At 37.8% G+C, this 24,036-nt stretch overlaps 1 protein-coding gene across 2 annotated transcripts in view; it reads right to left on the minus strand.

Moving 5' to 3' along the window:
• Dock7 (dedicator of cytokinesis 7) overlaps positions 1 to 24,036 on the minus strand; it is a 208,004-nt gene that overhangs the window by 63,835 nt on the left and 120,133 nt on the right. The window contains exons 17-24 of one of the 2 annotated variants that reach the window (XM_052176812.1): positions 22,336 to 22,474; positions 21,230 to 21,331; positions 17,056 to 17,142; positions 15,095 to 15,326; positions 10,858 to 11,022; positions 8,887 to 9,056; positions 1,538 to 1,627; positions 138 to 227 (exon numbers count right to left, since the gene is read on the minus strand). In XM_052176812.1, coding sequence (XP_052032772.1) covers positions 138 to 227; positions 1,538 to 1,627; positions 8,887 to 9,056; positions 10,858 to 11,022; positions 15,095 to 15,326; positions 17,056 to 17,142; positions 21,230 to 21,331; positions 22,336 to 22,474 — 1,075 coding nt within the window. The remainder of the gene's footprint in view (positions 1 to 137; positions 228 to 1,537; positions 1,628 to 8,886; positions 9,057 to 10,857; positions 11,023 to 15,094; positions 15,327 to 17,055; positions 17,143 to 21,229; positions 21,332 to 22,335; positions 22,475 to 24,036) is intronic. The other variant, XM_052176813.1, reaches the window with a different exon arrangement.

Here is a 24,036-nt window from a genome sequence, read left to right on the forward strand (position 1 = left end):
CCAGCACTGCTTGTTCAAAAAATGTAGTTTCAGACACAACAAAATTATTTTAGTGTCTCACACTGGTTGTGTAAGGAAACTTTACAAGATTTTAATTGTTGGAATTACTTTCCCCCTCTGCCTTCTTATGAATCTACCTTTTTAGTTGGTAAGCGTCCCGTTAATGTTTGTAAGAAACTTGACGTCTCTGTGTGCGAAGACATACGATTACAACTTCGATCCATAGCCTATGGGTGGAGGTGAACGAATGGCGAGAGAACATTAACACTGCTGTGCAGGCCTTGGAAGTAAAGGACTATGCTCAGTTTCAAACATTTAGATTACTTCTGATCGCATTACGTTATTGTAAGCTGCTTTAAAAGCAGTATGAAAACTGCTTCTTTTTTTTGGGTGTATTTAAGATTAATTCCCTTAGTGATTATAATACAGAGAGTGCTGCAAAGAATGAAACTTACCTGTGTAATCTACACATGCATATATCTAGCAAAAACATATAAAAAGCAAAAAACATACTTCTCAACTGCTGACTGACAAAAAAATAGAAATCAAGTATTTTGTACTCAGTAAGGGGAATTAAAACTTTCTTTTCTTTTTCTTTCTTTCTTTTTTTTTTTCTTCTTTTTTTTGACTTGTTTTTTTCGAGACAGGGTTTCTCTATATAGCCCTGGGTGTGCTGGAACTCACTCTGTAGATCAGGCTGGCCTTGAACTCAGAAATACGCCTGCCTCTGCCTCCCAGAGTGCTGGGATTACAGGCGTGTGCCACCACTGCCTGGCGAATTAAAACTTTCAAAACATTACTTTTTTTATTAAAAACACACCATTTAACTTTGTCATAAACTATATGCAATACAATTCTAATCTTAAATGAAGAGAATGGGCTTGCTTTTAGGAATTTGAGAATTTTCCTTCAAAGCCAATACACAGATAAGAAGTATATTTTGATGCATCATGCAGTTAGTTATCAAGCAACTAGTCTTAAAATGTCATAATCACAATAAATTTCATACTTTGCAACACATTACAAATTAAACAGTTTTTCCTCCAGCATTGATTCTTATAGCATACGTACTGTACACTTCACATTTCTTTATATTTAACTTCAACTTACTACCAATCTTTCTATTTGGTGATTATGAAAAAAGAAAAGTAATAAAGACCACAGGAAATAATATATTTAGACTTACTTTAATTCAAATGAAAAACTGTTCAGTATTTTCTACATAAAAATTTCCGACATAGAGGTATAAGTCCTGAAGAGAACCTGTTATAAAGCTCTCAGTGCATAAATAGCAGGCATGAAGACACTGATATGATGTGTAAAAAGGAGGCATGGGGAGACAGAAAAACAAGAGGAGAGCATTGCTGGTGCAACTGGTGGATTCATGCATAGAAGCTGGGGAATGTGCTAGGTAAAAATGCACAGTTATAATGACTAAATAAAAGCAAGCCACTGAATCACAGCATGTACTAAAAGGTAACGTTCTAAAGGGAAAAACATCAGCAGCCAGTAGAGAAACCTAGAATGCAAACACCACCTGTGCTGGCTCTGCACTTGGGCTGGGGTTGGATCCCCACGGGGCAGCTTTTGGACCAGTGTTAACCCAGGAGTTGGAGCGATCTAAACCCTAAGCACGTAACAGAGAGCAGTTGGAAAGGAGAGAAATGTTACATGGTGCATGCTATGAATTATCCTTAAAGAAACCCAGTCTTCCCAATGCAAACATGGTCTTCATTAGTACTGTTAAAGCAACCCAAAAGATTTCAGGTACATAGAGAGTATTAGTTCATCCACATCATCTTGTCATATAGCATAATTTTAAAGAAAAGAATATTAAGTATAGCATTTAAAGCTCATTTCAATGTAAAGTGACTGCTTTAAAGTACAAATCACAGAAATTTCTACAGCATTACACTCAAAATGTTTCCTAAATATGGTACAAACTCTTAACTAAACTCAGTCTTGAAGGAAAAAAAATAAGCACTTTCCTAGAAGACCTTAAGTTCACTCCATTTCTTACTAGCTGAACGTTCCTCTGCACCAAGAACTCCACAATTCTGTAGACCTTGCCTCTTTTATTTTCTTTTAGAAAATAAAAAACACAAGGGAAAACATTATGTAAAAGAAAAGCAAAATTTGTCCCTCCCTAATAACAACAATGAATGTAAAGTTGTGTTTCTTTTCATTAATATTGTTCATTTAGATATATGGGGTTCTATCTCATATAAATATATAAGAAAAACATCATTTCTCTCTCTAGCAATTATATTTTTATCATCACTCTCATTAAGTTTTAATATTTGTTAGTAATTACTAATAATATACCAGCAGCAAGTTATTGAAAGGGATTACTGGTTCCTAATGAAGTCAGCTGAAGTCTGACTTCAATTTCCCAAGCTTAAGATTATTAGAATCATGTAAAGTTGCTTTATAAAATTCATATTTTGTTCTCTCTCCCCCACGTTCCGGATTTCAAACTCACCTAAAGGGAGACAACCTGCTAAATGGAGCTGGAGTAAGTTATAATGGGGGTTTAGAGGATTTAAGGGCAAGAATTGCAAAGACAATACAAAGCAACCTGATTAAAAGGACTAAAGTCACAAATGTACTGGAGCCAGAAACTACCAAAGATAAGACTGCTTGAAAACGAAGCCACGTTGGCACACTGACCACTAGCTCCGTCTAGACAGCGGGCTCCTCGGGAAGATTCCCAGCATCAATGGAGAATGTGGCGGCCCCAGCCCACCATGAAACTGTTTCGTCAGTGTGAGCCAGTGAGGGTAAGGCATACACATCAACACATTTTAGTACTTCAAGAGAAGTTTCTGAAAGGAAATTAACCACTGCTTGGATTTTTTTACTTTAGGGAAAATATTTTCTCTACTTTTTTATTTTCTTTCCAAACACAGAACAGCTGATGCAACTAATATTAATACAATCATCCATTTTCCTTCACTGACTGCCTAAGATGGGAGATAATGTTCATACAGACTTTTCTGCTTGCTAATTTAAAAATCTAAAATAAATGACTTTTTATTCATTTTTCTTATCTACAAAGTAGAAATAATATAGTCTTTATCATGGTTTAAGGAGAGTCAAAGGGTAATGCCTTGAAGGTAGCAGATACCACAAGTTGTTCATGCAAAAATATTCCAGAGATTAAAATTTTGTATTTGAATTAATTAATTTGTAATGAGTAAGAGTATATACTGCCTGTACAAATATATTATAAGTTTGTTTAAAATTTTTTTTAAAATAATGTTTATGGAAATTAATATCAGAATAAAATACCAGTTTGCTGCCAGTTATATTTCATAAACACAACATTGATGCTTGAATAGTTGTAATTATCCATTAAAAGCTAAGTAAAGCTAAGACAGCCAGGGCTACATTGAGAAATACCCACACCTCTCTCTCTTTAAAACAAAAAAACTGTAAACAAACAAAAAAGCTAAAGAGAATATAAAGAGAATATGTAGCCAATTAGTTTGTGAGGCAAATAACATTCATACCTCAAGTGTTATAAAATTGAATATATATGTATGTATGTGTATATATATACACATACACACATACCAGTCCTTAAACAAATTCATTAGTGAAAGATACTAATGTAACAACTTTCTAGCTGTTTAAGAAAAAAGGAAAAGGTAAAATATACCCAGTTGTACATTTTTGTGTTTTTACCTAATGCCCATACTATAATTTTTGTCTTATCTTGTAAGTAGACAAACCTTTGAGGGTTGGAAGCAGAGCTTAATGAGTTACCCTGGGGGTGGGGCACAAATTCTACAAGAAATGAAGAAAGTGGCAGCCTATGACTCTGTCAAGATCTGAACTGGGGGCCATTCATGGATATTTTGCTCAAGAATCTGGTTTCAGATTGCCTGTGTCCTGAGAACGGGAATAAAGTTAAATCTAAAGCTAATGGACTAATTAATTTGTATGGCACAGGAAATGTCAAGATAGGAACAGTCAACTGCTGATAAGAAAACAGCCATTAAAGAGATCTGAACTACTACATAGAAACTAGCAGCACAGAGACAACACTGTAGGCAACACTGTACTCCTAAGAGGCTCTAACTTATGAAGACCCAATTCACTTAAAGAATAACACTTAAGTTGATGGGTTCACCAATTCTCAAAATCAATTGCCTAGGAAGATGTCTCCCTAGAATCAGCACTGGAGCTGAGAAAGCTATATCCCAAGGAACCCAGGCTACATCTTGTGGTCATCTCTCTGACCCTGTTTTTCAAGGCATGAAACTTGAGGGACTGAGAGGGTCATGGAAAGCATGAGGCCAAGCAAGGTCTGACGGGGCTGCAGTCCTGGAGAGGCCCTATGAGGCCACTGTGCAAATCCATGAAAGTAAAGCCTACATTTCAATGAAGACCTCAAGATATTAGAGACATCAAAACCATGAATCAAGAGTTGTGGGCATATAAGAATCTGGCCTGAGAGAGGCCAAGTGTTCCAAGGGCACAGAGATGGAGGGCGCGAGTCACTCAAACCTTTTGGAACGCAGCTGACTATGTCATAAGCCCAGATGCCAGACATGGAGCTGCAGGATTTAGTGGTTGCCCTTATGAATTCAGGTTTTGCTTTGGTGTGATTATTTTTTTCTTTCTTTTCTTTTCTTTTCTTTCTTTCTTTTTTTTTTTTTTTTTTCAAGACAAGGTTTCTGTGTAGCCCTGGCTGTCCTGGAACTCACTCTGTAGTCCAGGCGGGCCTCAAACTTAAATCTGACTGCCTCTGCCTCCCAAGTGCTGGGATTAAAAGCGTGTGCCACCACCACCGGCTGGTGTGATTATTTCTTGCTATATCCCAGTTTTTCCATTTGGAGATGGGAGTATTTTTTCTGTGTCATCATATGTGGGAGTTATTTAACCTGTTATGTGGAATTTTGCAGTTTAAGGACTGTTAATTACTGTGAAGATTTTTTAAAGTTGGAGTGAATGCATTTTATATTATAACTTGGTCATAGCCTACAGGGTCAAAGGGTAGTAGAATATGGTTTAAAAGTGGTATGTTTGGGTGTCAACTGGTAGTGGGTGGACTTGTGATGATTGCTATTAATTGTCTACCTGAAAGAATCTAGAATTACCAGGGAGATGGCCTTCTGGGCATACCTGTGGGGCTGACTGTGCTAACTGAGATGTGGAGATGTGATATGTATGAATTGGAGGCAGGACCCTTCTCTATGCAGAAGATCCTGGACTGTATAAAATGAAAATTGAGCCGAGACCTGCATGCAGTCCTCCCTCTCTGCTTCCCTCTTAAAGATACCAGGTGGCCTCCGTCCTGCTGCTGTGACCTCCTTGGTATGACGGCCAGGAGCTGCAAGTGTGAGCCAGCGCTAGCATTTTCGCCCTCTAACCGCTTGGGTGGTGGCATTTTTTCAGAGCAAAGAAAAGAGACTAAAACCCCAGTTAGGAGAACATAACAAGGATCTTAGGCAGACCTACTTCACTAGGAAGGTGGCCCCCTAAGTAAATTCCTAAATGATCTCAGAGAGTAGTCACATGAGGATCATGCTTAGAGACATGATATAATCTGACTCAACTTCTCTTGTATATCTTACCTTGCAAAGAACACTGTAGACATCATATTCTGAACAGAAGGTAAAGTAACAGCAGGGTAACATCTCAAGCTCATCACATTAATTCAGAGAGACACACTGCCATTTCATACTAAGATGGCAGAGATGATAAGAAGGTATATGAAAAGCTTTCAATTCAATCTCCAGCACAGGTGTGGGATGGGGTGGGGTAGGGGAGAAAGAAAAGAAAAATGAAGCCCAACCAAACAGAAAACCCTGAGGCTCTCTGTTTAACATATGTGTAATCTGGAAAAAGATTTAGGAAAACAGGTAAGTGGAATTTCTGAGAGGGATTTGTACTGAAAAGTAATGTGAAGGATGATTAACCTAGCATTTATAAGAGTTCTTAACAAAAAACTTGCACAGTAAGAGATTATCAGAAAAGGAAGAACTTAGAAGAAAATGAAAAGACAGAAATATGAAAATATGAAGACAGAAACGGTAAACTCTGAAGAACAACACTAATACAATATAGAGTCTCAGAAGGCAACAAACAGAACAAAAGAAAACCAAGGGTTGGTGTCAAAGCTCCTGGCAGGACTGCCCTGCACAGGCTCTGTGCTGGGCTCCCAGTCACACAGCTCCCAGTGCCTGCCACTCCAGCCACTGGGAATTTGGTGTTCTTACCAGAGGTACCTGCACTCACTTGTACATACCAGACACAAAACCACATAAAAATCTAAGTTAAGATGGAAGAAGTAATTTTAAAATCCCAGTTTGGACACGCAACTATTGGATCTAGCATAGTGGAAAACAACTGTAATATTAACAAATGCAGTTTGTGTGGGAGATAGCAAGAAAGTTAATTTTAAAAAGACAGGAAGAGTAAAAGAGCTGAAGATACAAAGTTTACAAAGTGAAAGAACCAAGACACAAAGCATAATGGTATGTGAAATGGTATATGGTACTTTAAGAGCCAGCAGAGTTGGCATGATGGTGCATTCTTTTAATCCCAGCACTGGTCTAGCATTTGGGTGACCACCACCCCCACACCCAAATACCAGAAAATAGTGTAAAAAATAGCAGCAGGAACACTAGGGAGACTTTTTTTTTAAAAAAAGATTTATTTATTACATGTAAGGGCACTGTAGCTGTCTTCAGATGCTCCAGAAGAGGGCATCAGATTTCATTACAGATGGTTGTGAGCCACCATGTGCTTGCTTACATTTGAACTCAGGACCTTTGGAAGAGCAGTCAGTGCTCTTAATCGCTGAGCCATCTCTCCAGCCCCGACAATTTTTTAAAGTGAGAAATAACATGCTTGCCTGTGAATGAAAATGATTCTGTATAGGAAGGAACTGATCATGGAGGACAAGAGATCAAGGAACTCCTAGACTGGGAGCCCTGAGGACGTGGGAAAAGGAAATTCACAGACAAGAAGCAGCAGCAGGCTAAGCAGAAGACAAAAGTTGGAGCACACAGTGGTCGAGATCAAGGAGGAGAAGGATTAGGTGGCCTGTGGCAGTGACCTGTGCAGAAAGAAATGGTGAAAGGAACCCAGGATGGCAAAGAGAATTTCATGTGACGCTAGCTGCCATTTTCAAGACATAGAAGAGCCAGTCAGTTGTTCTAACGGTGGTCTTAAGTTTGAGACAAAAAGAGATATTGAGGGTTGATTGTGACAAGAATACATGATTAGTCCTGACTAGTTATGATGACGAAGGAGGAAGACAGAACATTTGGAAACTCCTCCCTCTTTCCTCCCGAGGAAAACAAGATTAAGTGACTAAAGCTGAAAAGGAAAGCAAACTCCCAGAGCTGGACAATGGCCAGGAATATGGATAATGGCTGGACAACAAAATGCACGGAATGCAACCATGAAGGCTAAGTGACTGGGAAGACCCATAGGAAGACCATGATTAAGACAAAAGATGCCACCTCGAAAGGGAAGGAGATACAGAGGCATAAACTAGACAATAAAGTAAGAATAAACTAAAAAAAAGCATACAAAAATTCAGACTCCTCATATTTTTATGAGATAAATGTTATTAACATTAAGAAAAATATAAAAGTAATTACCATTTTTTCAATGAAAATGAAAAATGTAAAACTACTTAAAAATAGCTTAATTAGATCTGGGTTGGCAGCACATACCTGTTATCACAGCACATGGAGGGTGAAGCAGGAGGAACAGGAGTTCAAAGCTAGCCTGGGCTATATGATGAAACACTGTCTCAAAGAAAGAAAACTTAATTAAGACATGCTGTGATGACTTTTTTCTAAAAAAAAAAAAAAAGAAATTAGTATACACACCCAAATGTACATGTGTGTACTAATTTCATATATATTTGGAAAAGTTGTTAATATGTTCCATTTAATGATTTTCTTAAAAAGCAAAACTAATACCAATTAATACAGACTTCCTTGGTCTAAATCTTGAAGTTATATAACAAATATAAAAAGAATAATTGTTATAAGAGGCACAATGTATAGAAATTAAGACATATTTTGAAGGTAGAATCTTGAGAAATATGCTATCTACAGCCTTTGGACAATAAATATTTGTATTCCCAAACAGGACTCATTATACTGATTATAAGCTCTGTAGTATACAACTGCTAAGTACTTCCTTCTACTAAACAAAAACAAAAAACAAACAAAAAAAAAATCGAGGAGAAAAATAAGGTTAAAACATCTTAGGTATGTTTTCCCAAGCTTAAACTCAGAGTTATCATTGTACTGTATATGTAGAAAAGTAATTTCCTGAATATTTTTGGTGTGCTAATTTTGGAGGTTCTGAAGAAAGTATAGGTGGGTCTTATCCTAGTTGGCCTGTCTCTTGTCTAGGTTAATTACTAAGCATGGTTAAATAATCACACCTTCTAGTCCTAGTGCAGTTCACCCAGATTCACAGGCAACAGAACTCTTACCAACCCAGGCCAGGAGCTACTCTGGGTGCTCTCCTGAAGGAGGAGCGTCACTGAAAGCATCTCTTGTGCACTTCAGTCACACAGGCCCCTCCCCATGCTAGAGAATCAACCTAACAATTTTTCACACGAAGAGATGTCAGACGAGTTATATGTGATGATTTATCATGAGCAAATTTTAGATTTTGGCAGATTTATTTTTCAGATGCAGGATGTATAGACCAGTTTATAACAGCAAACGTAGTTAAGAGAAATGTGAAAAGTGCTTTCTGACAGAATAGGAATATTGTGCTTTTTTTCTAACTCAAGTAAAATAGAAAAAAATTCATACTTACTGTGAACTTAAATACATCTTAAGATTAAGAATAAATTAAATACTTGGATAACTATCCTAAGTGGAGAGCATGTCCTCGGTTTACCTTACTGCCAATGATGGACCGGACTTCATCATCTGGTGATGTGGGAGTCCCAGATATATCTGGATTACTGTTGCTAAGGCTTCGAGAACGATTTAAGTTAAGGCTTGCAGGTCTCACTGCTGACCTAGCCATTGTGGCATAATGCACTGATCCTCCCAAACCCCCGGGACCTAGAATTGCAATAAAGAGCACATGACTAGTAAGAGAGGACCCTCTCAAAAATAACCACTTTACAAAACTCCACAAAATTATAAATTGCTTTAGTTTCTAAATGAAAATTAACACATATTTCTTTAAAAAAAGAAATAATTAGAAATAAAACCACTCTAAAACTAGTGACAGCTGTGTGAAGCTCTACTTTATAGCAGTTGACACAAACCATATGGATTATATGTAAAAAGCATTGTCTTAAATGTTTCAATATTTCATAAGCAATAAAAAATAAAACTAATAAGAAACACACAAGCACCACCTTTACTCAAACATAGTTGTATCTTGGACACAACATGTGGCAGCTGCTGCTGCTTCTGTTCCGTTTTGGTTTACACTTTCTGTTCTGCCTCTTGATCTATGGTCACTACAGGGACATCCAATTCATTACCAATATCACTTAAATGGAAGTATGTTTGTAATTTCTCTATCTTCATAAGCGATGTGAAAAATAAAAATAGTATTTTTGTTTTACATCTCTCTCTCTCTCTCTCTCTCTCTCTCTCACACGCACACACACACACACACACACACACACACACACACACCTAAAGATAATTCTAAGAGCCTATGTTATAAAAACAAGGAATTCCTTTGTCTGAATAAAATCAAGCATTATCGATAAAAGCAAAAATATCCAGCAATTATATTCATTATCTGTATCCGCGTGTATATTCTGTGAGCATAATGTATATGTGTATGTGTGTATGTATGTATGTATATATGTTTGGTTTCTTAAGATTAGTTTTTAAATCAAACTCAGATCTTTGTGATTGTATGATAATCATTTTACAGAATGAGCCATCCCCCCAGATCTATCTATGTCTTTGAATTGTAGAATATTTTACAATGTCTTATTGAAAATGATACAAAACTTCAACTAATTAATGTGTATTCTGTTTTTAGGTCAGGGCAGGAAAGAGGTTACATGTCAAATGTGTGAAATCTTACTCCTGAACTAAAAAAAATGCAAATGGAGACACATTCTGGGTATTGTGTTTTGAATATACCACTCCCATGCTCAGACTTTCAAGTTAGGGAGCCTAAATTCTGGCAGTAAATTATGGGTCAGGATAAAAGACCCATTTTTTCCTCTTTTTACAACAAAGAAAAGAAATTTTGGGCTAAAGCTTAAACCAGTAACACTGCCAATCACTGCAAAGGGGCACGTACCATCATCACTAGAGATGAGTGATTGCTTATACAGCAAACAGGTGAGCAGTTTCCAAAGCTCAATAATTAACTAACAAACTAAATGGAAACTCAACTATCCCTCACAAACACCACTATCACCAACGTCATACAAAAGGCAAGAAAGTACTTGAGGCTTTAATATTCAGAAAGCTTATGTTATTTTCCTGGTCATGAAGAAATTGGAATTTTTCTAGACTACCAATTTTTATATTACTATAGATATTTTAAGGTTAATAGAAAATTCGTGTACAATGTGTCTCACTAAGTGTCCAAAAACACTCTGAATGACAAAAATAATAAGACTATTAATTTTAACATGAAGAGACTGTCAAGGTTCACTTCCAATATTAATTTAGCCAACTCTCCAAATCAATATACATATCTTAAAGGAAGATAATAAATGATATTTTAAAAGGAAACACCCCTTCAATGACTAACCCAATGAATGTTTCTTAGTTAAGAGTGAATAAATGCTATGAATGTGTAAATAACACCATGGACTGAGTACTTCAGTCTTAGCAAGAACACTTCATGAAAGAGAGTTTAATCCTAAAAAGAATAAAATACCTGGTGACGGTGAATTAGGGTAAGTATTTGGCAGGCGGAACACATAATAGATATAGGATGCGAGGAGGTTGTTTCTGCCGTGCTGGTCATGATTTCCTTCCAAGTTTTTGTGAAGTCGATTTATAATTGATGCCATAGCTTCAAAAGATGCTTGTCCTAGATTAACTTTTCAAAAAAGAAGAAAATATTTTTGCTTTAATGTTTTTAGAATTGCAGTTCCGCAGGAAAGAAGGTTCTGTCCCTTTTAGAAAAAGGCTGTAAACATATAATGATAAGATACCGCAAGTGTATAAGATAACAAAGATACTGTACTGACTTTGAATGTTGTACTAGCTCAACAAAAAGTATTCTTGAAAACAAAAGAAAAAAAACCACATTTCATGAATTTAATTTGAAAACTGTATGGGGTAGATTAATTAAAACAAAAACTCTGCCCAATAGAAAAAAACCTATTTTGAGAAGCAATGCAAAGCACAGGGAAATCCATCTCATGGATAACCTCAAGAGGGAACTGCTCATTTCAAAGAGCATTCTGAAAATCTAAACAACGTACAATGTACACCTACCACTTTTAAAGAAATTTAAAATAACAATGAAAATAAATTATTAAAATAATATGAAATGAGAATAACGGGTAACAACTTGACTGAAGTTATTGACTTTGAAAGAATTAGAGAGGGGAGTGGCTGTAAAACTGGAAGGCAGCAAAGCCCCTGAAATGGCAAACCAATGCCCACTCCATCCTCCATGTTGACACACCACAACAGTTCTTTAACACCAGGGGATTCTGACAGCACACTGAAGAACTAGGCAAACAAGAGGCCCCCTGAACAGAGTGTCAGTTCTGTGATTATTCATTTAATCCTGGCAGAAAATTATGTACAGCTAAATGAGGCCAGGCAAGTTTCTTGAAGGTTAAATCATCAAATGAAATGGCCATTTACAAGATAATGAATATGTAAAAAGCTAGGAGGGCAAGAGCACAGAGACAGAATGAAGGGTTTAGCAACTTCCTGGTTCCTGGATATGCCCTTTATTTCTTTCCCCTCATAATAACTATTCCAAATCAACTGAATCCTCTCCAAAATCAGGTCCAGGGTCTGGAGAGGTGGCTTGGGAGTTAAGAGCACTGACCGTTCTTCCCAAGGACCAAGTATTGATTGCTTCAACCCACGTGGTAGCTCACATTCAACTTTTAACTGCAGTCCCAGGGCATCTGATACCCTCTTCTGACCTCCACAGCTACCAGGCATGCATGAGGTACACATACATATACATACATTCAGGCAATATACTCATGTGCATAAAATAATAATTAAATTACATTTAAAAAATCCATCTTGAAAATTAAAATTAAAAAGTTAATGTGAGCATGTTTACCATCTGAGATAACCATGTGCAAGATGGGAGACAAAAACAAGATAATGGAGTGAGAAATGATTTAACCATTGATATGAGTTCAGGAAATGAAAGTGAAGTTAGATCTCTCGTGGGGAAGGGGTATTGCTTATCCTGGAAAACTGATAGGAATTTTACTTTTTATTAAGTCTGTAGGTAGATTTGAGACCTTTCATGCTTTGTGCATGTTCTGAGTGATATAGAAGGTAAGAATTTCTCAGTGAGTTTATCAGATAAGCAATACCCCTTCCCCACGAGAGATCTAACTTCACTTTCATTTCCTGAACTCATATCAATGGTTAAATCATTTCTCACTCCATTATCTTGTTTTTGTCTCCCATCTTGCACATGGTTATCTCAGATGGTAAACATGCTCACATTAACTTTTTAATTTTCAGCTTATGTGTATGGGTATTTTGCCTGCATGTATGTTTAGATATCATTTGCATGCCTGGTACCTGCAAAGAACAGAAAAAGGTGTCAGGCGCTCTAGCTGGAGTACAGGTGGCTGTGAGCCTCCACGCGAGTGCGAGGACCTGAGCCTGGGTCCTCTGGAAGAGCCGTAATTACTGTCAACTGATGCACCACCTCTCAGCATCTTCCAATCTATTCTTATGCTCCACTCAGCCCAGCTTTCCCTTCAAGCCAAACTTCTTATATTTCTTCCTTCATTAGACTAAACTGTCCTTAAAATCAGTGGACACTTATCAGGTATGAGATATACTCTGAAGCCTATTGCTTCGGCTGAATTTTGGCTGTGGTAATGTTAGGTGAGTGACTCTAAGCAAAACTTTTAAACATGTTTGAACTCATCTGTGAAGTGGTGGTTTGAATAAGAAGGGCACCATGTGGATGCCTGGTCCATAGCTGATGGAACTGTTAGCAAGGATTAGGAGCTTCGTTGGAGCACGTGTGTCACTGGGGTTGTGCCCACACCATTCCTAGCTCTCAGGACTGTGGGTCAGAGGTCAGCTCTCAGCTACTGCTCCAGCACCATGCTGGCTGGCTGCTATCATGCTCCTGCTATGATGGTCATAAACTCTATCCCAATGGAGCCATTAATTAAATATTATCAAAGGATAGTTGCCTTGGTCATGATGAAGAGTAACTAACCCAAGCAGGCTCAGAGGATTTCATACAAAGTAAAAATAAAGCACAGAGTACTATTTTGATCAGTGCCTTGTAATTTATTACTATTATTTATTTTATTTCTATAATCCCAAACAAGTAATAATTTTATTTTGTTAAAAGTCATCCTAAAATTAACAGTCCTCTTTTCCTTGTTCTATTCTCTCTTGCCTTAATATCAGGGGTTTTATCACTTTTAGTAGGAAGCTGTATACGACTTCAAACCTGTCTCTGCTTTAGATGTTTCCACTTTTAACCACATAGTGTCTTTTGTGTACACACTCACGCATGTGAATGCAGGTGCACGTGTACCACAGCACAGTTATGAAGGATGCACATGTGTCAACAGCATGTGTTCGACCTTATTTGTTTGTTTTGGGTTTTTTTGAGACAAGGATTCTCAGTGTAGCCCTGGCTGTCCTGGAACTCACTCTGTAGACCAGGCTGGCCTCAAACTTATTGATTCACTGGCTTCTGCCTCCTGACTGCTGGGATTTAAAGCCAATGTCTAGCTGAGGTTGTTTCTTGTTTTGCTGCTGTGCGTGCCAGAGTAGCTGGCCCATTAGCTCCCAGGAAGCCCCTTTTCTCCAACTTCTACCTTCCTAAACTAATACAGGCATTGCAGACACTTAATCTATGCATTTGGCTTGTGTATGCAGTCTTGGAAATTTGAACTTAGGTCTTTCACACTTATTGCACTTTAGCCACTAAGAAATATCCCGAGCCCCTGGATAGTGTGCCTTTAAAAGTAAAATTTAGTCATGTTGCTTTCTTAATTGGAGCCAGATCTCATAAAGGCGAATATTTCCTGACTTCCTAAAGTGTGGTAGGAAAGCCTACTGCTATCTTCTCTCTTGTACATCACTCACCTCTAGTTACGAGCCCTCTACTTTACAGCTCATTCCTTACAAGTTTTCCCATAGCTTCTCAAGTCCTTTGTGTCTGTTACAGAAACATGTCTCCTTTTCTTTCAAGAGTACTTATGAAGTTCTCTTATTCATCTTTGAGTATTTGAACCAAGAATTTCCTCCACTAAAAAGAATATATATCACGGGATGTTGAGCAGACATCTCCTTAGTGCCACCAATTAACAAATGTTAATAACACAGTAGATAGTGTTTCTTTTCGGCTCAATTTTTTCCCAGGATTTTTATTTGGAAAGGGTGAAATTGAGAAACAGTTCTATTAGAGTATAAAAGAAAATAAATATAGTGATTTTGATAAAACGAGAAGAGCTATAGGAAATAGAGGATAACGGATGAAGATGCAGAATGGATATACTGTATGCTCCATAAAATGTAACAGGATTATCTATTATCAGAAAGGATACACTGTATGTTCTATAAAATGTAACAGGATTATTTATAGGCAGAATAGATACACTATATGCTCTATAAAATATAACAGGATTATTTTTTGGCTGCTTTTCTTAACTACTCTGTGAGAACTTAGCAGCAGGCACCAAGCTTTGGACAGTGTCAATGGATATCTGATTCATCATAAGTGCTTAATAAATATTTGGTGACTAAATATTAATTTGTTTTGATAATTTGAGTAAAAGTCTGTAAGTACATTAACATTTCCGATCATATATAAGAAACCCCTTCCCACAACAAGCATAGCAATCAGAAATCAGGATTCTTTTAAAATCTAAGAAATGCAAAATTATAAATTATAAATTTAATGATTCATTCCATGAAAATGTAGTTACCGATTTGGCCAGCAATCACAGGAGGTCTAACAACTAAAAGTATGAGTTTATCAAGCAGAAGATGAAGAAACCGGACTACTGGTTCCAGCTGTGAGGAATTCAAGGCTGAAATGCTGCTCTTCAGTTCACTCTCTAAGTTGTTTTCCATGATTCGCATGTCCCCAATTCTGACTGGGAACATGTGTTCATCCAGAGCATTGACAAGAGCAAAGAATTTGTCAAGATAAGGGTCCTAAAACAAAGAACAAGCAAAGAACTAAACAATTCTAACCACATCAGTTCCCAAACCCTCAAGAACTACAGAACACTAGCATATTAGTTGATAATGCAAAAAGCCACATACGAGTACGCAGAGTTTCCGATGTAACATATCCCTCCTGACTCATCATTTTGAAACGGCCATCGCAAATTCCATCAGTCACTCAAGGAACCCTTGACTGATGGAGGGCCTCACTTGGAGGTTGAGTTTGCCTAATTTCTGGAGCTCAGTTCTCTTGGTAGGTACTTCAGCAAGCAGTGCCTGTTACTAACTCACTGCTTCATGCCACACCAACTCCAGTAGAGTATGTGTGACAAGTTCCACAGACTGAGGCATTAGACTCCAAAGGGAGGGGGTCTCCTGGGACCGGCTGTGGAACTCTCTAGCTAGAGGATAATTCTGAGCCGTAGTTCTCACGGCAGTTTTTTTTTTTTTTTTTTGCTTCCGCTCTTCCTTTTTTTCACAAGTTGATCTTAATAGCCCAGCCATGGATAAGAATCCATTCTTTGAAGTAGTCACTGGCCTTAAACTCTTTTCTAAGAACTGCAACGCATTGTCTCATAGTCATTTACATTATTACAACAAAAAATAACCTCCCAACAACTTGTGTAGAAGAAGGTGGCTCTGACACTGTGATATGGAAAGCATTGATTAAGTACAGCTTTAAATTGAATTTCAAGAAGTTTTTACAAGGTGAGAGCTAGATGTTAGATAAGGATTACTCACGGAAACTCAGGACCTAGGAGGTATGTCCAAATGTTCTTAAGGACCTTTGAACGCTCTTTGAAGGTTCGCTGCTAACTACAAGTGACTCTGTATTCTAAGCAAGAAGATTGATATTATCTGTGATTGATCCTCTGCATCTGTTACATGGGAAACATTATACCTGATTGATTTTGCATTTCCTTGTGCCAAGTGGTTATGATAATTGTTCCTTGTGCCATCTTTTCACTGGATACATCTTCTGAAATGGTAATACCAGCTCCTCGTGTATAAAAGCCCTTGCTTGACAGCTGCTAAATACATTCAGATTCTGTTTGTCATCACCTGAGTACCAAAAACTCTGATTCTCCCTCGGTCAGTCTGTCAGTCAGTCTGTCAGTCGGTCAGTCTGTCGGTCATGACCCCGCCCCCTGCTGGGTCAGGTCGTAATTCCCCCGGCTGGGTCAGTCCTTTGCAGTCATAGCTCCTACCCTACCTTCCTTCTCACAGGGTGCAAGGCAGGAGTTAAATCCTCCCACCCATGCTACTCTCTGTTGCTTGCAGTGGTTGCAGTCGGTTGGGGCTTGATGACTTGAAAGGCTCCTTCTTACATTCCTGGTTGGGGCTAGATAGTAAGAATGTACAGCAAGGCAGTGGTAGCTCTGATGCTCCGAGGTAGTTGCTCGCTACCAGGTTTCTTTGATACCATAGACTGTTAAGAATCTTATAAGATTCTTTGTTGATACTTCTATCTGCTATCTGTCTATTCTATTTTGCCATGTACCACAAATTAAAAACAAGAAAAGACCTATAATTGTTCAAAATACATCAGTCACATTTAAAAGATAAAGTATTTAATGACATTTAATGAAAAAAGTCTAAATCTGTTTTTAATTAACATATATTCCTAAAGTCTATCAAGACAATAGAACTGCTATAAGTGAGATATATATTCAATTCATCTAAGTGAAATCTGATTTTAAGAAATGTTAAAACTCACTTGTGTATGAATGGATGAAACAGCAACGACTTCAACATTGAACACTCCTTTGTGGTTGTCCACCCACTTCATCCCAGGGAGGGGAACCTGGAAGACACCAAGCAGAGCGTGCACAGGCTTGCCAAGGCTTTATGACTAAGTACTGTAGAAATATCTATTTTTATTTATTATTTGAGAATTCCATACATGTACAGAATGTATTTTGATTATATCTATCTTCCATTCCTTCCTCCCAACTCCCCTGGGCCCATCAATAAAAGCAAGCATATACACTGGATTCCTGCTACACACAGCTAAATCTCTGGGTAATATTGACAAACTGAACATGAGGACTTTAAAAGGTAAAAGAAGAGACAGGCTGGCAACCTCAGCAAGCAAAAACCCAAAAGCAGGTTTTGTGTATTTAATTTATGCTTTAAAAATCCAGGTCTGGGTGTGAGAGAAAGGCACTTCAAAGAGCCAAAGAGGGAACTCTGTCCTAACTAGCAAAGCCAGCCATACTTTAGCCATTAGCCGACAATCACCCTTGAGACAGATGAAATCCACACAGCCTTGAAGTCTTGCCAAACACATAGAGTATTTGAAGGAGAACACAGGCCCTTCTCAGTTGTCCTTTGATGTGTAGAGAGAAAACCTAGTATAGTCAGTAGACCCATTACAAATTCTCACATGAAGGTAGAGATTCAAAGCCTCCACTGAGTCAAATAATAAGGTTTGGAAACCAGCTTTATTTTTCAAAGATATTTTCCCCTTTAAAATTATGCAGGTAAAATACAGAACATACTTATAAATTCAACAGGTCTATAGTCTGATAATTGGCAGCATAAAATCTGTACACTTTTTAAAAATGTTATGTACATTTTTATCACAATCTTTTAAAAACTGCTAATTTAATGCAATTTGAAAGCAAATAAATATGGAATAGGGGAGATAATTAATGATGCAAGTTATTAACATTTCAGCTCTTGGATCAATAGATTTAAATAGCAATTATAATATAAATAAAATATTTTGTATAAATATTATTTTATAACTAAAATAATAAATCAAAAGCCATCATTGTCCATCTGGTGTGTAACTACTATTAAATTTAAAACATCCAATATTCAGATCTTCTCACAATTATGGAAATACATCTCTAAGATAAGCATCTAGAAGTATAAATAATGAAGTAATACAAATGTATTTTCAATTGATATTGATCAGGCATACACAAGCAAAACTGTTTTAAGGTCTACATAATAATGATAAATAGTTTACACCAAGTTTTATACTTCTACAAAGAGAAAAAAGAAATCTAAGTCCTGGTTAAAACACTTCTATCTCCTAGGAATTTGGCTCCTGGTGCATGTACCAGATGTCTCCACTCTGCTGAGGCACATTAGTGACTAAGCTCTTCTCATTCTGAGGTTCTAACAGTAGTCAACAAGGATGAGACCGATTTGGGACATCCTGTATTAATAAGGGTATCACTAGACATGCTGTTTTACTAGAAAAATAAGTCAGAAAAATGATGGCTGCGCAGAAGTGTGGAGCACACCTGCACAGCTCACTGCAAGAGTCAAGGGCATGCTGTGGGCACTGCTGTGGTTTGGACAGAGTATGCCCGAAGGCATAGATGCCAAGTGATGGGCATCTGGAGAGTGACTACCACAGAGGCTTCTATCCTCCTGAGTAGCCTGCTCCCTTGATGAGTCATGAGAAGATGGCATTAGACGTGGTGGAATCTAAGAGGCAGAACCAAGTTTGTGGTTGTCACTATGGGTGGGCTCAAGACTTCCCTTGTCCAGGACACTTCCTCCCCTCTTCTGCTTCTGTCCCAAGAAAAGAACTCTGTTCTCCCTCCCTTAGAATGTCACGATGTTCTTTTGCCTTCTCACAACTTCAGAGCAACATGGGCACATAAACTGTAAGCCACTATAGTATTATTCTTTCATATTGTCTCTCTCATATCTGCCACAGAGGTGCAAAGCTGACTCCCTCAGCTTTGGGAGTGGTGCCCCACAAAAGAGTGCTTGTGGGTTCAGGGCGAGGAACACATGTGTATAAGGAAAAGAATCGGAAGTTTGAGAAGATGAAGCGTAATAAAGCTACATATATTTTAAGAGCTTCAAAAAGTAAGTACTAGGTAAAATTAAAGAAATAGTTTTGTTAGAAAAATAAGTTTCTTAGTACTTAAGCATGGTTACATACCAAGCCCAGCATTAAGACCTAATAAAACAGAAAAGGTTAAATTCATCAAATGGGCTGGGCCTTTTGCTCAATGGTAGTACACTTGTCTAGGATGTAAAAAGTCCTGGGGAAGCCGGGCGTTGGTGGCGCACGCCTATAATCCCAGCACTCTGGGAGGCAGAGGCAGGCGGATTTCTGAGTTCAAGACCAGCCTGGTCTACAGAGTGAGCTCCAGGGCAGCCAGGGCTATACAGAAAAACCCTGTCTCGAAAAAAAACAAATCCAAAAAACAAAAACAAAAAAAAGTCCTGGGGACTACATTCAGCACAGGATGGGAAGGAGAGGAGAAGGAGGGAGGGAGGGAGGAAAGGAGAGAAGGAGGTATTAGGTGCCATGTTTCAGCTGATGCTCCCCAGCCAGTAGTCTCCCCACTGTGTACTCTTCTGTCCACCCGACACATTCCTCTCCCATAATCCTCAGCAAGTCTTTTTATCCTCTCTTGGTCTCTTTATGAATTTTTAAGCTTTAACCTGTATTAACTTCCTCTGAAACACACACACACACACACACTAAGCTATCTGCATATAAGAGAGAACATTTGGTACTTATCTTTCTGTGTTTGGCTCACCTCAAGAAATATACTTTCCAGATTATTTAAAACTAAAAATGCTTATTATCGCCGTTTTAAATGTTTAACTTTTCAGGAATTCAGTAATGGGTTTCATCATGGCACCTTTATATGCATGTGCCACTGTAAAACTTTTATTTTTATTTTTAAAAATCTATTATGTACTGTTATATGTATGGGTTTTCTACCCACATGCATGTCTGTGCACCACATCTGTACAGTCCCCATGGAGGCCAAAAGAGGGTCTGATTCCCTGTGACAGCAACTGCAGAGAGTGGCTAACTGCTACGTGGTGTTGAGAACCAATCCTAGACCCTCTGGAAGAGGAGGCTCCTAACTGCTGAGCCATCTCTCAGTACTGGCTGACTGGTTCATGTATGCTATCCCCATCTGCAGACGGTTAGCATGCTCTTGTATTTGTACCTGTAGTCAGTCTGCATGTCTTGTACGAGCATTTATACCACAGTTCCTACAAGAAAACCACTGGCCTTGCTTCAGAAACTGGCTTTTGCACTTGAAAATTATTTCAATAATAACAAATCCATAAGTAAGTTCCACAAAAATACACTTTCTTATATAAATGTACTCTGAAATATGATTTGTTTAAAACAACAGCAAATAAAGAGTAAGCAGTATTTACTCTCGGGGAAAAGGCCATGCTTGTGTGTAACAATGCCACACAAACTGAAACAGTGCCTGGACAACAGACAGAGGCTGGGAGAAGAAAGCACGCCATGTTTCCTAGATGCTCACGAGGGACTACAGTGAGCTAAGAATCACTGTGAATATGTACAGATATCCTACTCTCACAAAAGTTATACTCTATAGACAGGAAACAGATAAACATTAAGTTATCAGCCAGTGGTGAAAAGCACAAGGAGAAAGGACAAAGCAACAAGTCAGGAGGTAGTGGCTGCCTCTTAGGTAGAATAATCAGAGGGGACTGCTCTGAAGAGGTGTCTGAGTGACTGATGAAATGAAAAGCAGGCCCTGAGATACGGCACAAGCCTCAGGAAGAACAGGGCTGTGGGATGGGGAGAGCAGAGGGGGTGACGGAACACGGTATGAGGGACAGGGTGACGGCCTGGTGGGTTGTTATATGTATGTTTATTTGAAAGTCTTGAGCTACAGTCTGTAAACAAATACCATGCTTATACATTCACAATGTAGTCCAGGCTAGCTTCAGACTCACGTCCATCCTCCTGTCTTAGCCATGTAGGAACTAGTTTGCTACCATACTTCAGAAAGAAAAATTGTAATTATTAATGAAAAACACTCTATTATGTGCATTCACAAAGAAGAAACAGCAAATGTTTGTTTGGTAAACATCTTTAGGATCAAAATCTTTTTTTATCCATGCTGAAAGGCACTGACCTCAGGAGACAGCACTGAATAAGCCTGCGGTGGTTTTTCCAGGGAGACCGGCAGGCAGAACTGCCCAGTCTTCAACCGTCCATTCTGCAGCATCGGTATCCACTATAAATAAAGAAGACACACATCTGTTATTGAAATTGTTATGTGGACAGTCAGCTTTAAGAATGTGACTCCAGGCCAGGCGGTGGTGGCGCACGCCTTTAATCCCAGCACCCTGGGAGGCAAAGGCAGGCAGATTTCTGAGTTTGAGGCCAGCCCGGTCTACAGAGTGAGTTTCAGGACAGCCAGGGCTACACAGAGAAACCCTGTCTCTGGGGGAAAAAAAAAAGAATGTGACTCCAGCCAACTTCCTCTCATATCAACAGGCATCACGTGTGTAACTACCTAAGAAATGATGGGCCTTCAACACTCCACTTCCCTGACGATATTTAATTCATGAAAATTCCAAAACTGACTATTGGAAAATGAAATATTTAGTATGTAGCCTTATTAGCCAAGGAAGAATTGGTTCTAAAAAAAAAACCTACAAAATCAATTTTAAAACAATAGTTTCATTTTAAACAGAGAAAACCTTGAATACTGCAAATAAAGGTATAAATATAATTTATTTCCTAGCAGTTACCATAATTTCTCTCAAAAACATAAGAGATAAAAGATATTGAATCAAATATAAATTTAAGTTGAAGGATAAATTCTTCAACAAAATTGTACGACAGCAATAACCTTCACCGAGTTAACCTTGGCAGTATGACCATAATTATTTTTTTTAAATATCCAAAGGCTTTCATTTCTTGTCTCTCTTCTTGGTTTTATTTTACTCATTCGAATCATTCTGTCATTAAATCTATTATGTTTAAACTGCATCTTAGGAAAACACCCAATAATAGAACCAACACCTAAGCCTTTATGAAAGTTACTAACTAGCTGAGGGCATTAGTGAGCATCTGTGGTGAGGCGCCTCCTTAACATTATAGTTTTCCATTACAGAAAATCAAATGGGCAGCAGGCAAACAACAGGAAACATCTACGGAGTATAAATTTCATAAATATTTTAAGACATTTACAATCCCTTAACATAAATGTAATATAATACCAGAAAGACTTACTGTGTATCCAACCGGGGTTTCGAGAGGAGTGTTTTGTTTCTGTTGACAACTGACATGATAGAAAGTAAAGAGCAAGTGGTGATGGTCGGTTAAAGTGGCGGGGAGTTTGACCTTCACTTCCTCATGAAAATCAGGAGACCTTCATACAGAGAAACAAAAAACAAAAATCAACAGTCAATAATTTGTTTAAAATGGATAATGACTGCATTTGCTTATCAGACTGGCCGTAAGAGTAACTTAGGTTCATGTGTAGTGTTTTTTCTACTCCAAGGAATTTTTTTCATCATCCTCATTTCTAAATAATTAACTTCTACTTCCAGATAAGGGAGCAAACACTGTTTCTGAAATTGTTAGTAATGTTTTTATGAATAAGCTGAGGTATCCTACTATTTGAAAATTCATTAATAATTACCACTAAATAATGAGATCTCCATCACACTGGGCATTATACTACATTTACGAACCAAATTTGGTACCCACTTCACAGAGTAGTCAAACAAGTATTTTGGATATATAGTGTTAAGCCATACCATACAGAAACATTTCCTTTTGCTGGGGTACCAGCAAAGATACTCTTTGAGAGGGATATCTCTAAAGATACCTAGACATTAAGTTAGGCTCTCTGGGGAATGCTTTCTTTCAAAAGCTCCATTGTTAAAAGGAATAAATAATGTTAGCAAACAGACTAATGTTGACACAGTAGACAATAAAGACAAAATCAGAGAAAGCCTGCAGACTGAACATGTCTAACAGCATAGAGGTGCTCCTAACCACTATGCTAACACAAAGAATGTCATGCCGGATGGTCATGATGCTTCTTCTCAACAGAAGGGGTTGTTGCAAGGGACACTTTCATAGAATTCTGGCTGTTTTTCTTGATATACAAATAAAAAATAGAACTCAATGGAGGCATCTTATTTTCCCATTCTCAGCATCTTTAAGAATTATACTCAGTGGAAATACACCTAAGCCATATGGTTCTGACCACCTTTAAAGTGAAGGCTGTCCACCCTGCTAGGGAAGGTCCTCTCTCAGATGTCGATCAGTCAATACTCTTCTTGTTCAAATAAACCTAAAATCTACATTGGCAGGTATGGAGTTGATCACCGAAACAGTAAGTGGATTTAGGCCTTAAATAAGGCAACAAGAAAGAGCTAATGCTGCCAGCTGAGAGTCTGATGCCTGGTGACCATTTTCAAAGCGTGTCTCTTGTTCCTAAGCTCATCAACCATCGTGAGTTACAACAACCTGGAGTTAAGCAATGTCAGGCAGTACTGTCATTTCATTTCCACTAATAATTAAAACAATAATAATAACCCAGCCAAACTGAGAAATGTTTAGAAATTGTTGGTTTTTATAGAAATCTATTTCCCACTATGCAATATTTAGATTTTTCATTTCTCCCTGAAATTAAATTAAAGGTGTCTGTCAGAATTACTGATTTCAATATGTTGGTTTGTCATATGTGAACTGAATTTTTATTTTCATGGTTCTTTTAAAGATAAATAAGACAACAATTTCCCTTAAAGCTATATAACTTAGTATAAATATGAATTGGACAGAGATGTCAAAAAGCCCAGTACACTACCTAGTTTTATATTTCTGAAGATCGGGAATAGGTTTCATATTTTAAATGGTTTTAACAATCTGAATAATAATACTTCTTGATAAGAAATTGAAAGTTTAAGGTCCATAATGAAC

This window comes from Apodemus sylvaticus, chromosome 3, assembly GCF_947179515.1.
Source record: "Apodemus sylvaticus chromosome 3, mApoSyl1.1, whole genome shotgun sequence".
Classification (NCBI taxonomy): Eukaryota; Metazoa; Chordata; class Mammalia; order Rodentia; family Muridae; genus Apodemus; species Apodemus sylvaticus.